This window comes from Crotalus tigris, unplaced genomic scaffold, assembly GCF_016545835.1.
Source record: "Crotalus tigris isolate CLP2741 ecotype Arizona unplaced genomic scaffold, ASM1654583v1 scf7180000018197.359167, whole genome shotgun sequence".
Classification (NCBI taxonomy): domain Eukaryota; kingdom Metazoa; phylum Chordata; class Lepidosauria; order Squamata; family Viperidae; genus Crotalus; species Crotalus tigris.
Genome location: NW_024096876.1, coordinates 156,845 through 170,502, shown reverse-complemented (window position 1 = coordinate 170,502; position 13,658 = coordinate 156,845). Strand labels below are relative to the sequence as shown.

At 37.7% G+C, this 13,658-nt stretch overlaps 1 protein-coding gene across 2 annotated transcripts in view; it reads right to left on the bottom strand.

Moving 5' to 3' along the window:
- The window catches only part of LOC120310464 (venom factor-like), a 134,378-nt gene that overhangs the window by 14,229 nt on the left and 106,491 nt on the right, over positions 1 to 13,658 (bottom strand). For both annotated transcript variants that reach the window (XM_039348887.1, XM_039348888.1), the window contains 4 exons: positions 12,417 to 12,471; positions 11,562 to 11,649; positions 10,433 to 10,522; positions 9,374 to 9,479 (listed from right to left, as the gene is read on the bottom strand). In XM_039348887.1, the coding sequence (XP_039204821.1) occupies positions 9,374 to 9,479; positions 10,433 to 10,522; positions 11,562 to 11,649; positions 12,417 to 12,471 (339 nt within the window). The remainder of the gene's footprint in view (positions 1 to 9,373; positions 9,480 to 10,432; positions 10,523 to 11,561; positions 11,650 to 12,416; positions 12,472 to 13,658) is intronic.

The window sequence follows — 13,658 nt, the reverse complement described above, 5'->3', positions numbered from 1 at the left end:
ACAATGCAATAAGAAATATAACAGAGGATATCCCCTTATCTAATGGAGTTAGGAAGTTGGAACATGAACATCTGTAGAATTCTGCTTCTCTTGTCATATGGTATTGCACTGCAAGTTTTGGGCATGCACACAATGCCACAATTAACAAACAAAAGAGGTGGGGCATGTGGTGTGACAGTATAATGTTTACATTTATCATTTTAGCCCCCTTTGATACCTTCTTGTATGTGCCACTTTTTGACAGCATAAAATAGATTATAGGTAGTCCTCAGCTTATAACCATAATTGAGCTCTTAATTCTGGTCGTAAATCATTGCTGTCAAACATTGAGTCTTCACATGACTAAACTTGATTTTATAACCATTTTAATTATGGTTGTTAAGTGAGTCACTGCAATTGTTAAGTGAATCACATGGTTATTAAGCAAACCATGTGGCTGTAAGTCTGAATCCAGTTTATCAAATGGGAGGGTTTTTTGCTGAAAGACTACCTATAGTCATGATTCTTACAGTCTATTATGAAACCAATGCCTTTGTCAGAATCCAATTATATTTCATCTTTAGTTATCAATTATAAAAAAACCCATTTCTGCCTTCTATGAATTCTGCCATACGATGAAGGGAAGGGGTGAACAAAGGGGCTTTATGGCCCTCACTTCCTTCGGTACACTTCAAAGCAGCTGATTGTGTGTATTGCCAAAAGAGCTAACCATAAGAATGGAGCTGTTGCCTTTCATGTAGTTTTCTTTGAAGTCTCCATCCAGCCGGCAGAAAGGAAAAGGGGGTGGGATTGTGATGCCTGAAACTGTCGCTGGAAGAGGGGGGTGATTGGGTGGGACTACTGGGGAACCCCTTAAAACTTTGAATGGGAGAGCTTGGACCCCAAGTCCTGTCTACAACGCCTGCAACCATTTTCTCTTAATAAAGGATGCCTGTTGGAAGAATTATTCCAAGAGTTCTGTCTTCTTAAGATGCAAAGTGGGGACTTCCGGTGGTGTAGCGCTGGCGCTGGCGGCTACTTTGTAGCCGTCCTCCTGAGAAAGTGTTAAAACCGCTGAGAACAGCAGGCATCAGCTGTTCAGCGGTTTAAAACCTCCCTCCTGGGCAAAAGGGGGGAGGGGAGTATCCCCCTGAATAGTGGTAGAGCCCCTGAAATCCCCCAAAGAATTTTTTGGGGGGGCTGAAAGGAGTGCTCCCACGGAATTCAGGGTGTCTCCGCTTCTCAGCTATCTTTGTCTCTCGTTGCTTGGGACAAAGCAAGACGCCGCTCCCACCTCCGCGATTAAAGAGAACTGGTGAGTTATTTAAAAAGCGGACAGAGCTGATAAGAGGTTTTTTACTTTTTGATTTTTTTTTTGACTTTAATTTTAAGAATCCCTTTTACTTTCTTTTTTTTCTTTGTCGAGAGGGAAAGTAAAATGGCAATTTGAGGATTTTTTTTTTTTTAGGGAGACGGAACGGTTTTGGTTATTTAATTACTTTTTCTATTTTTTTTTCTTATTATTATAATGATTTTTTGAAGGTGGATTTGAGTTTTAGGAGGATCTTTTTCCCTCTCTTTTGTTTATTTTTCTTTATTTTCCGTATGGGATTTTTCTTTTGTATTTCTTAAGAAGGAGGAAAGAAGAATTTTTTTTAAAAAAAAAAGATGGCTTCAAAGCGCCAAGCAACTTCTACAGTACCACAGGTGGCTTCTTCTCCAGCGATATTACCAGCACAACAACTTAAAACTACACCACCATCTTCTCCTCCTGTACAACCACTAACGGTAAAAGACCTGCAAGATGTAATGGGAAATGTTATATCTCAAATTAGAGGAGAAATGAAAGAGATCTTAGGGGAGAATAATAATATTTTGAGGCAAGATATAGTTATGGCTTTAAAAGGACTTGCTTCTGTGGTTGAAAAATTGGATTCTCGTGTTGAAGAAGTTGAAGATAAAGTGGAGGTGTTGGAGGAAAAAATTGAAGGTATGGAAAAAAAGATGGAAAATTCACAAGATGAGATTGTTATGTCTCAATATAGAGAGATGGAGTATGCTTTAAGAATTAGGGGTCTGAAAGAGGATATGCAACAAGATTTGAGAGAGATGGTAGCAAATGACTTTGCTGTGATTCTGGACAGAGAAAAAGAGGAAATACTTAGAGAAATTGAAAAAATATTTAGAGTCAATTCCTGGGTTGCAAAGCAAAGAAATCTGCCAAGAGATGTGGTAATTTACTATGGGAAAAGATCTCTGCGTAATGAAATTATACAAGCCTTTTATAATAAGAGGTTTCAGATTGCTGCACAAGATGTTATAATTCTAAAGGAGATCCCATCCAAAATTTTAAGAAGAAGAAAAGAGTTTGCTTTTTTAGCAGATGAACTTAAAAAGAGACAGATGCCATTCAGATGGGATATTCCGACTGGAATTGTGGTGAGCTGTGCGGGGACACGTTATAGACTAAACACTGTTTTTAAAGCAAAGGAGTTTTATACTTCGGTCCTGGGAGCACGCTCTTCAACACCTATAATGTTCAAAGCTTTGGATGAAAAAGAGGGAGAACAGCAGTCTGAAGAAGTTGTATTGATGAAAGCTGGAAACCACAGGCTGAGTGGTTTCAACAAGTTGAGATGAAAGAGCAGAGAATGACTCGAGCTGCACATAGACGTAAGGAAAAGGAACAACAAAAGAAAGAGGTTAAAGAAGCTTCACAAGAGTTTGTTTCTGAGCCTGTGGGAGGAGCAAGACCTAAGAGATCTTCAGTGCAATCTTCAATGGTAGATCTTCAAGCAGTCTTCTCTAGGCTATTGGAAGATGGAGATGGTAAAGCTTCTGACATGGAATGTGAATGGCCTTAATTCCCCTCAGAAGAGAAAAAAAATATTTCACTATTTGAAGCAACATAATAATGACATTATTTGTTTGCAGGAAACGCATATTAATGCTAAGGATCAAAAATATTTAGTTAATGCTCGATTGGGATCTCATTTTGCATCTTTTGCTCTTGGAAAAAAAGGGGGTGTAGTTATTTATGTTAAGCAAAATCTATCAGTCTGTTTAATAGATTCTGATCCTCAAGGGAGATATGTAATGATTGAAGTGAGTTTGTATGGCAAGAAAATACTTATAGTAGGTTTGTATGCACCAAATCAACAATGTTGTTGTTAATTGCAAAGTCGTGTCCGACCCATCGCGACCCCATGGACAACGTTCCTCCAGGTCTTCCTGTCCTCTACCATCTTCTGGAGTCCATTTAGGTTCACACCTACTGCTTCAGTGACTCCATCCAGCCATCTCATTCTCTGTCGTCCCCTTCTTCTATTGCCCTCAATCTTTCCCACCATTAGGCCCTTCTCCAGTGAGTCCTTCCTTCTCATTAGGTGGCCGAAGTATTTGAGTTTCAACTTCAGGATCTGGCCTTCTAAATAGCAGTCGGGGTTGATCTCTTCTAGGACTGACCGGTTTGAACGCCTTGCAGTCCAAGGTACTCGCAGGAGTCTTCTCCAGCACCATAGTTCAAAGGCCTCAATTCTTTGGCGCTCAGCCTTTCTTATGGTCCAACTTTCACAGCCATACATTGCAACTGGGAAAACCATGGCCTGGACTATACGCACTTTTGTTGGCAGGGTGATGTCTCTGCTTTTTAGTATGCTGTCTAGATTTGCCATAGCTTTCCTCCCCAGGAGCAAGCGTCTTTTAATTTCTTGGCTGCAGTCCCCATCTGAGGTGATCTTGGAGCCCAGAAAAATAAAATCTGTCACTACCTCCATTTCTTCCCCATCTATTTGCCAGGAATTGAGAGGGCCGGATGCCATGATTTTGGTTTTCTTAATGTTGAGTTTCAAGCCAACTTTTGCACTCTCCTTCTTCACCCGCATCAAGAGGCTCTTTAGTTCCTCTTCACTTTCTGCCATTAGAGTGGTATCATCTGCATATCTTAGGTTGTTGATATTTCTCCCGGCAATCTTAATTCCAACTTTTGATTCATCTAGCCCTGCCTTTCTCATGATGTGCTCTGCATATAAGTTAAATAGGCAGGGCGACAGTATACAGCCTTGCCGGACTCCTTTTCCAATTTTGAACCAATCAGTGGTTCCGTGTCCAATTCTCACTGTTGCTTCTTGACCCGCATATAGGTTTCTCAAGAGACAAATGAGATGGTCTGGTACTCCCATCTCTTTAAGAACTTGCCACAATTTGTTGTGATCCACACAATCAAAGGCTTTTGCATAGTCAATGAAGCAGAAGTAGATGTTTTTCTGGAACTCCCTAGCTTTCTCCATGATCCAGCGTATGTTGGCAATTTGATCTCTAGTTCCTCTGCCTCTTCGAAATCCTGCCTGTACTTCTGGTAGTTCTCGATCCACATACTGCTGGAGTCTAGCTTGTAGGATTTTAAGCATAACTTTATTAGCATGTGAAATGAGTGCAATGGTGCGATAGTTTGAACATTCTTTGGCATTGCCTTTCTTTGGAATTGGAATGTAAACTGACCTTTTCCAATCCTGTGGCCACTGTTGAGTTTTCCAAATTTGCTGGCAAATTGAGTGTAGCACTTTTACTGCATCGTCTTTTAAGATTTTGAATAGCTCAGCTGGAATACTGTCACCTCCACTAGCTTTGTTGTTGCTCAGATTTTCTAAGGCCCATTTCACTTCACATTCTAGGATGTCTGGTTCGAGGTCAATGACCATCTCATTGTGGTTATCTGGGATGTTAAGCTCATTCTTGTATAGTTCTTCTGTGTAGTTTTGCCATCTCTTCTTAATCTCTTCTGCCTCTGTTAGGTCTCTGCCATTTTGGTCCTTTATCATGCCCATCTTTGCATGAAACGTTCCCTTCATATCTCCAATTTTCTTGAAGAGATCTCTGGTCCTCCCTATTCTGTTGTTTTCTTCTATTTCTTTGCACTGTTCATTTAAGAAGGCATTCTTATTTCTTCTAGCTACTCTCTGGAATTCTGCATTCAATTGGGTGTATCTTTCTCTTTCTCCCTTGCCTTTTGCTTCCCTTCTTTCCTCAGCTATTTGCAAAGCTTCCTCAGACAGCCATTTTGCTTTCTTGCATTTCTTTTTCTTTGGGATGGTTTTAGTTGCTACCTCTTGTACAATGTTGCGAACTTCCATCCATAGTTCTTCAGGCACTCTGTCTATCAGATCTAATTCCTTAAATCTATTTGTCACCTCTACTGTATATTCATCAGGAATATGATTTAGTTCATACCTGAGTGGCCTAGTGCTTTTCCCTACTTTTTTCAATTTAAGCCTAAATTTTGCAACGAGAAGCTCATGATCTGAGCCACAGTCAGCTCCTGGTCTTGTTTTTACTGACTGTATGCTTCTCCATCTTTGGCTACATAGTCAATCTGATTTCTGACCCATGTCCATGTGTAGAGGTCTCTGACCAGATTCTCTTGCAGCCTGTGCCCTGCTTCATTTTGTACTACTTGCCTGTTATTCGGTTATCTTTTGGCTTCCTACCTTAGCATTCCAATCCCCCATGATGATAAGGACATCATTTTTGGGTGTTAATTCTATAAGGTGCTGTAGGGTTTCATGGTCAATTTCATCCTCTTCAGCACCAGTGGTTGGGGCATAGATTTGGACTATTGTGATACTGAATGGTTTGCCTTGGATTCGAATTGAGATCATTCTGTCATTTTGGGGATTGTATCCCAGTATTGCTTTTCCTATTCTTTTATTGACTATGAAGGCTACTCCATTTCTTCTGAGGGATTCTTGCCCACAGTAGTATACCTGATGGTCATCTGAGTTAAATTCACCCATTCCTGTCCATTTTAGTTCGCTGATTCCTAAGATGTCGATGTTCAGTTTTGTCATCTCTTTTTTGACTATGTCTAGCTTGCCTTGATTCATGGATCTTACATTCCAGGTTCCTATGGAGAAAAAATCTTTACAGCATCGGACTTTCCTTTCACCACCAGATATATCCACAGCTGAGCGTCCTTTCGGCTTTGGCCCAGTCGCTTCATTCTTTCTGGCGCTACTAGTACTAGCCCTCTGCTCTTCCCCAGTAGCATATTGGACACCTTCCGACCTGAGGGGCTCATCTTCCAGCGTCATATCTTTTTGCCTTTTAGTACTGTCCATGGGGTTTTCATGGCAAAGATACTGGAGTGGTTTGCCATTTCCTTCTCCAGTGGATCACATTTTGTCAGCACTCTCTGCTATAACCTGTCCATCTTGGGTGGCCCTGCACGGCATTGCTTATAGCTTCATTGAGTTACGCAAGCCCCTTCGCCACGATAAGGCAGTAATCCATAAAGGGGAAATCAACAATAGGAACAATTTTATAGGCTATTACATCAAAAATTGACCTTATTGGATTACAGATCTGTTATATTAATGGGAGATTGGAATGGAGTTTTAGACACTTACAGAGACAAAAAAGGATTTTTTACTTCTTTTATTAAAATCTATGGATGAATTAGTAGAAGAAAATATTATTTATTCATGGTTTCAGTACAGACAATTATTGGAAAGGTGGAAGATAGATTATAATGTGGGCTTGCTTAGAGAGGATGAGAATTTGTTAAAACAAATTAGAGATCAAAGTCGAACCCATATTAAAAGAATTTATGGTGTGTTAGTGGAATTGGACTCAGAAGCAGAATTAGTTAAAGATTGTATGGTTAAATGGGCTCAAAATTTTGATGAACCAATTTCATTAGATATATGGGAGACTATTTGGGTGAGGAATGTTAAAGTTACACAAGCCCAAAATTTACGGGAAAATTTTTATAAAATGTTTTATAGATGGCACCTTGATCCACAAAAAATGTCTCGTATGTATTCAAACTTGCAGCCTAAATGTTGGAGATGTGGTTGCTTGGAAGTCACTTATTATCATATCTGGTGGTCATGTAAAAGCATAAAAGCTTTTTGGATTAAGATATGGTGGAATATACAAAGAATTTTCAAAAGAAGGATAAAATTTACTCCACAATTGTTTTTGTTGGGTATTGTCTCTGATTGTGACAACAAAGATATTATTTTAATGTTAAACTTAATTACAGCGGCAAGGTTGTTAATAGGACAGTATTGGAAGAAGGAATTTTTGCCTACTTTGCAGGAATGTTTTTTTAAAGTTTCTTACTTATCTGAAATGGCAAAAATTTCGGCTTTTTTGAAAGATCAATCGCAAGAGAAGTATCTCTTGGTGTGGAAAAGATGGATAAATTTTATACAATATAGGTATGATATTAGAAAATATTATTTAGCTTTTGAATAATTTATATTTAAAGTTTAAGATATTATTTAGAAGTGTAGAATAGTTTAGTTTTTCTCCTTTTATTATTTTTTTAATTTTCTTTATTTTCTTCTTTTTCTGTTTTTTTATATATAATGGAGTTAATGCATTTAACAATTTGTTCATTGAATATAATCATATTTGTTTGTGGTTTATTTGAGTTTATAAGCTTTTTCTACTAAGTTTTAGTCAACTCTGTATCTAGCTCTGGGAAGAACGGGGGAGGGTTTTGGGGAGGGTTGGGAGGGATTGGGAAAGGGGTTTTTATTGTAAAATTGTAAAAATTATAATAATAATAATAAAAAAGATGCAAAGTGGGGTGGGTCCTTACAGCCTTCTAGTATTAAAATCTCCAATTTTCGGGAGCTTCTGTGCAGCGTTACATATAATACCCCTGGCTCTGGTATTAGCCATACCAATACTAAAATACAGTATTGTTATTGTTTTCACTTAGTAATCACAATTGGGACATGCAACTTGGCCACTACTTATTTCCCCTTTGGTTGTTAAGCAAAGGGATGCAGTTGCTAAGTGAAAAACTACATGATTGTGACTTATAATTTTACTTTCACTTTCCAAACTGTACAGTATTGTTGCAGGTAAATATGTATACTAGTTTCAAAGTGGCAATCACATGACTGAGGGATTTTACAATGGTTGTAAATGCAAGGATTGGTCACAAAGTTAATTTTTAGCACCGTTGTGCCTTTGAACGGTTGCAGGGTCCCATGCCCGTTGGTAAGTGAGAATGACAGAGGTCTTATAAATGAGATCACAGGCCAATAATGTCATATTTTCACTGAAGCTAACAAGACTTAGCAAGAGTGAGATCAAAATGGGGACAAATTGACCTCCCAGGTAAGTTAGGTAGCCCTATGACACAGCAGGCAATCTTTAGGGTTGCACATATATGCAAAATCAGTGCAACTGCTTTGCGCAGCAGAATGTCTTGGGTGGGCATATTCTTTCCTGAAATTAAAGCACAACCTGTTGATCTGTGCTGCCCACAAAACTGGGCCTATGTGTCTGTCGATTTTGGTTTTTCAATTTTGCAAATATGTCAGCTCTGATTAGTTGGATTAGAGATTTTTTAAACTGTTAATTTATATTTTTTTAACATTTTATAAATGTATATGCTTTTTCCAAACAAAGGGCTTTTTGCAATTTTGCCTACTATATACAGGTAATTTTCTCTAACATATTTTCATGATTTTGTACATTTTGTGATTAAAAAGCTGCACTGAAAATGCTATTCAGAAATAAAAATGACAATGAACTTTCAAAATATTAATTAGAATGGGAAAACTCTTCCTCAGCCATGATAAGCTCAGCCTCCTTAGTCTCAGTATCACTTTCCCCCCCTAAGATGAGCATCACGTTGCCCGCCAGAGCAGAGAAAAACAGGATCTTGGTGTCTCTGGCCAACGTGCTTCAGCCAACTAGTTTCAGCCAACTCACCACAGGACAACTCACTATGGGGCAATTCAACAATTCAATTTAATTATTTAAAATAATTAAAACATGATTTTATTTTTTGCCATTCACATTTTACTTTGTGCCTCCTTTGGCATCCTTTCTTTAATAATTCTATTCTACCATTCCTTTGATATTAGGGTAACTCTTGCTCTGTGGGGAGCTGTCCCATGGCGAGTTGGCGGTGGCGAGTTGTCCTAGACCCCACCAGCTTTGTTCTCTGCCCTTCAGGAGGCAAGCAAAAGAAGCTCAGACTGGAAGGCTGCCATAACATCAGACAGAGCTCTGTGTCAATATTTTTCAATGTTCTCAAATGATTCATTTTTCACTTCAGCCTTTATAAAATGGCTATAAAGAGATTTTTGGAAAGTCAAGAATGTTTTATAAATTATCAATTGTTGTTAGGCTTTTGTCTAATTTTGCCAAGCTCCAGTACGTTCCTTGGAAAAAGCCAGTTTGGTCTAATGATTAAGGCACCAGGCTAGAAAGGGGGAGACTGTGAGTGAAGTCCCGCCTTAGCCATGAAAGCCAGCTGGGTGAATTTGGGCTAGTCATTCTCTCTTAACTTGACTAACTCCACAGGGTTGTTGTTGTTGTTATGGGGAAATTAAGGGAAGGAAGGGGTGTTCAATATGTCTGCCATTACCTAGATTGTAGTAGCTGTACACCTTGACTGATCCTGGTTGAATGAAGCCAACTTCAAAATGCTTGAGAATCTTAAAATGCAGACATTCATTCTCAGAGTGGGAGACCTGGGATGGAGAGAGAAGATAATTTTGTGAGTGGTAGTTTGCCTGTGGAGATATTTTTTTTTTTTTCTGAAGCTCTCTAAATAACCTCAAGGAAACTGCTTGTTCCAAGTTCCTCAGGTTTGACCAGTGACTGAAGGACTAAATTCTGCAAGTCTGTCCAGGTTTCCCAGAATAAGGGGTAAGCAATGGAAAAGGTGAGAGGACCAGCAGGTTCAAATGGTGTCTCAGAAAATACCGGTCAAAAGTTAGAGAATTAACACACTATTCTGTTGGAATTCCGGACTTCTTTCTTTGAGGAAGGCTCTACAGTATGTCTATCATAAAACTCCACTGCTTTAAAGACAGAGTCCAATCTGTATCTTTTTGTGTCCCAATTGATTACTAATCAATTGGGACACAAAACAATTAACATATTATTCTGTCGTATCTTCTTTTCAGATATATATATATTTCATGTTGGTTTTTTTTTACTATCCAAACAGGATTAAGTGACCTAGGCCAGCAATCACTGGACCTCCCTCCAAAGGAACAGATGCTAAAGACTAACTAATTTCACATGATGTGAAGATCCCTTTGAGCAGTGATTGCATGAAGGGGAAAATACTGTTTCGGCATAATTTGGGCCAGCATATGTTTACTGGCTCAAGGGCTGGTGGCACACACGTTACTGCAATCATGGAAAACAGACAGGAGGCAGTATTACACTTATGCAATTATGGAAAAATGTACCAGAGATGCAGTCTTTAAATATAATGTATCCCACAATGCAAGAGGTTATTATATCTCTTTCTTACTAGATATATGATGTGTTGCAATTAATGATGGATTATGTAGGTTTATTTTGCTGAATATACACCCTATCTTTTTCAGGATAGCAAACTCCAGGGTTTGTCTAGCAAACCAAGTAACAAACCATGCCACTACTCAAAGAAATTGATTCCTTAAGTATTTACCTTGTCTAAGTAAATGATAACAGCTCCTTTCTGAGCCATTTTATTATCAATTTCAAACTTGGAGATGTATCTGTCGACTCCTTTAGAAAGCTAAACAAGGAAAGGAAAGATGACATTGACTTTAGGAATTGCAGATGATTCAAATACATGAAATTGCAGATGACTGAAGACATTTGTACTGGCTCCGTGTTACATTTAAAGCAAAATCTGAAAGTATTTTCAAGGTTCCCAGGATGTACAAAGATTCATTTTTTCCACCTTAAGCACGAAGTCCAGAAGCAGTTTCCAAGTAGAAACAAATGTAATTGTACTTTTTTCTTTAATCAAAGCAATCAATTTGGCCATCTCTGCTAACTCCATCAACTTTTGCAACCATTTATCCATTGTGGGGATTAAACTGTCTTTCCATTTTTGTACGTAAAGTAATCCTGCTGCTGTCAACATATATAACATCAAAGTTCCATTTTTTTTCTAAGTCTTTTTCCATTAGACCCAAAAGAAAAATTTCTGGTTTTATCTTTATATTCACTTTGAGAATCTTTTGTACTAAGATGTGAATCCTACTGCAATATTTCTTTGCTTGATCACATGTCCACCACAAATGATAAAAGGTTCCTTCTTTACATTTATATTTCCAACATTCATTTCAAATATCTTTATATATTCTTGACAACTTATCTGGTGTTAAATACCAACAATACATCATCTTATAAAATTGTTCTTTTAGATTATAATTTAGTGTAAATTTTATACCTTTTGTCCACATATTCTCCCATTGTTCCAGTATTGCTTTATATCCAAAGTTTCTTGCCCACTGAATCATACAACATCTGAGTGATTTTCAAGAAAATTAAAATAACTTTGACTACATTGCAAAGTTTTCCAAAATCAAGTCTTCATTAAAAGAGATGAATACTTTTCTGATTTTATTAAAAGATAATGCCTATTATGTGTCACTGAAATTAAATTCAGCCTCTTATTGATTTATTTATTGATAAGTGAGGATTCATTCATTCTCTCTCCAGTTTTAATCATATTGGCAAATGATTAGCTATAATACATTCTCTAATTCAGCATCTTCAGTGAATGTAGAAACAGCCATTTCAAGCCCCATGCAAAGCTTGCCTACCCTTGTAAGGTCTTCAGCATCAGGGAGGAAACCAGTCAGCATAGAAACATCAATTATTGTCATTGTAGAATCAACTTCTCCCAGATATCTAAAATCAAGAATGGAGAAAAAATGACCAAAGATGGATTTCCAAGTTCACAAATAGGTTCCTGTTCATTGCTAGGAGGGCAGTTCTGTGTTTTTCAAAATGATTCATCTTGAAGGGGAGAAATCCAGCTATTGGCAGACCCTATAGGCTGGAATATGAGCCATCACAATGTGTCTGCTCCTAACACCTTAACAATTTTCATGGACATTTTTGCAAGGTTTATGAATCTGAGTGAAAATTGAGTCAGAAGCATTGAGGCATAAAATGGAATGTATTTTTGTCTTTTAAATGGAAAAACCAAGCTGAAGACCTATAATTAATCTCGCTCTATAATTCTCTTGAGTCCGGCTCAACATCTGATGGATTCATGAATAAGTTTGTAAAATTTGCCCATTAACATGGAATATCTTGGCCATTGCCTTCTCTCCTGGGTTATTTTTTTTTCCAACTTCTGAATCTAGCCTACACTGGAGGTTTCCCGCTCATGTAGTGGCCCTCTTGTTGTAGCATATTGCAATTTCTACATCCCTAAATCAATCTGAAAGAACTGCGGTGACTTAAATCCTGCTCTTTGTTTCATCCACCAAAAACAAAATGTTACAAATTAAGAAGGTGCACAGAAAACAGATCAATATACAAGTAGACATAGAGTTTAAAGTTGGGAGAAGTATAACTATTTTGTTGAAAAGTAACACAAGTGCTTCTCCAAATTATTACTCTAAATATCTTGTTACAATCCAGTTTTCTTTAATATTCAACATTCTTACCTAGTGCAGATTTTGAGCTTGAGGGCTCCCTTGGCTCCCTTTGCCTGTTTTGAGTCTAAAAATTGCAAAAGAAAGGGGGGGGGGGAATCAGACTCTGAACAAATTCTTGGCAGTTTTTTTTTAAAGTGAGAAGTTTGATTGTCCAACTGGCCGTAACATCTCTTTGGAAAACAAAAGATTAAACCAATCATTTTTACCCTCTATTTTTATGCTTGCTTGATTCCCTCTTGAAAGAAATCACGTGAATAAAGGAATGTTTAAACAAAGAATCATAAGCCCAATTTCAATAACTGAAGAATTGGATGTGTTGATTCTAAAGTGTATGAGCTAGGAACTTTCAAGTTGAGTGTAAAATGCAACTTATTCTTCATTTTGCAAGAACCAAATTTAGATTTTTTTTTCTTGTCCAACTGGCTATAACATATTCTTTGGAAAACCAAGAATTAACCTAATCACTTTTACCTTCTATTTCTATAATTGATTGGTTTTTTAAAGAATTTTTGAAAGAGGTCTATGAATAGGTAAAGTTTAACTTAAGAATAATAAATTAAATCCAGACCCAATTTCAATCACTAAAGAACTGGTTGCATAGATTCTAAACTGTGTGAGCTAGGAACTTTCAAGCTGGGTGTAAAATGCCTCTCATCATCATTTTGCAAGAACTAGATTTATATTTTTCTTTATATCTACAGTATGTGCTGTTCTATGTGTAAGTTTGTGCATGTGTTTGTCTGAGTGTGTGTATTTGTTTCTACTATTGTGTATCCTAGAAACAGAAACACTGAAAATAGAAGGAAGAAAAAGATTAGTGATTCTAAAATCCTGGAGCAATTTAGCTTCTTCATTTTTATGACTTTCTCTGTTTTATGGTCTCACTAGGTCTTGTTTGCAGGCAAATGATATTTTTTGCAGATCTTCCAGTGCACTATTGTTGCTACTTTGTCATGACATTGCTTTATAGTCAATCTGGGCAATTTTCTTGCAGCAGCCAATCAGGTGGTCTACTGTTTCATCAGCCTCTTTGCAGAGATGGCATTTGCTATCTGTTGCTGTCTTCTCAGTTCTGGCTTTGTTTGCATTTGTTCTTAAGGCTTGGTCTTGTGCAGCCAGAATTAACTCCTTGGTCTCTTCCTTCAACTTTCCTGCTCTTAGCCATTACCAACTCCTGTTATTATTTGCTTTCCCTGCTGGTTTTTTTTTATAATGTACTGGCCATGTAGTGCTTTGTCTTCCCATGCTTCC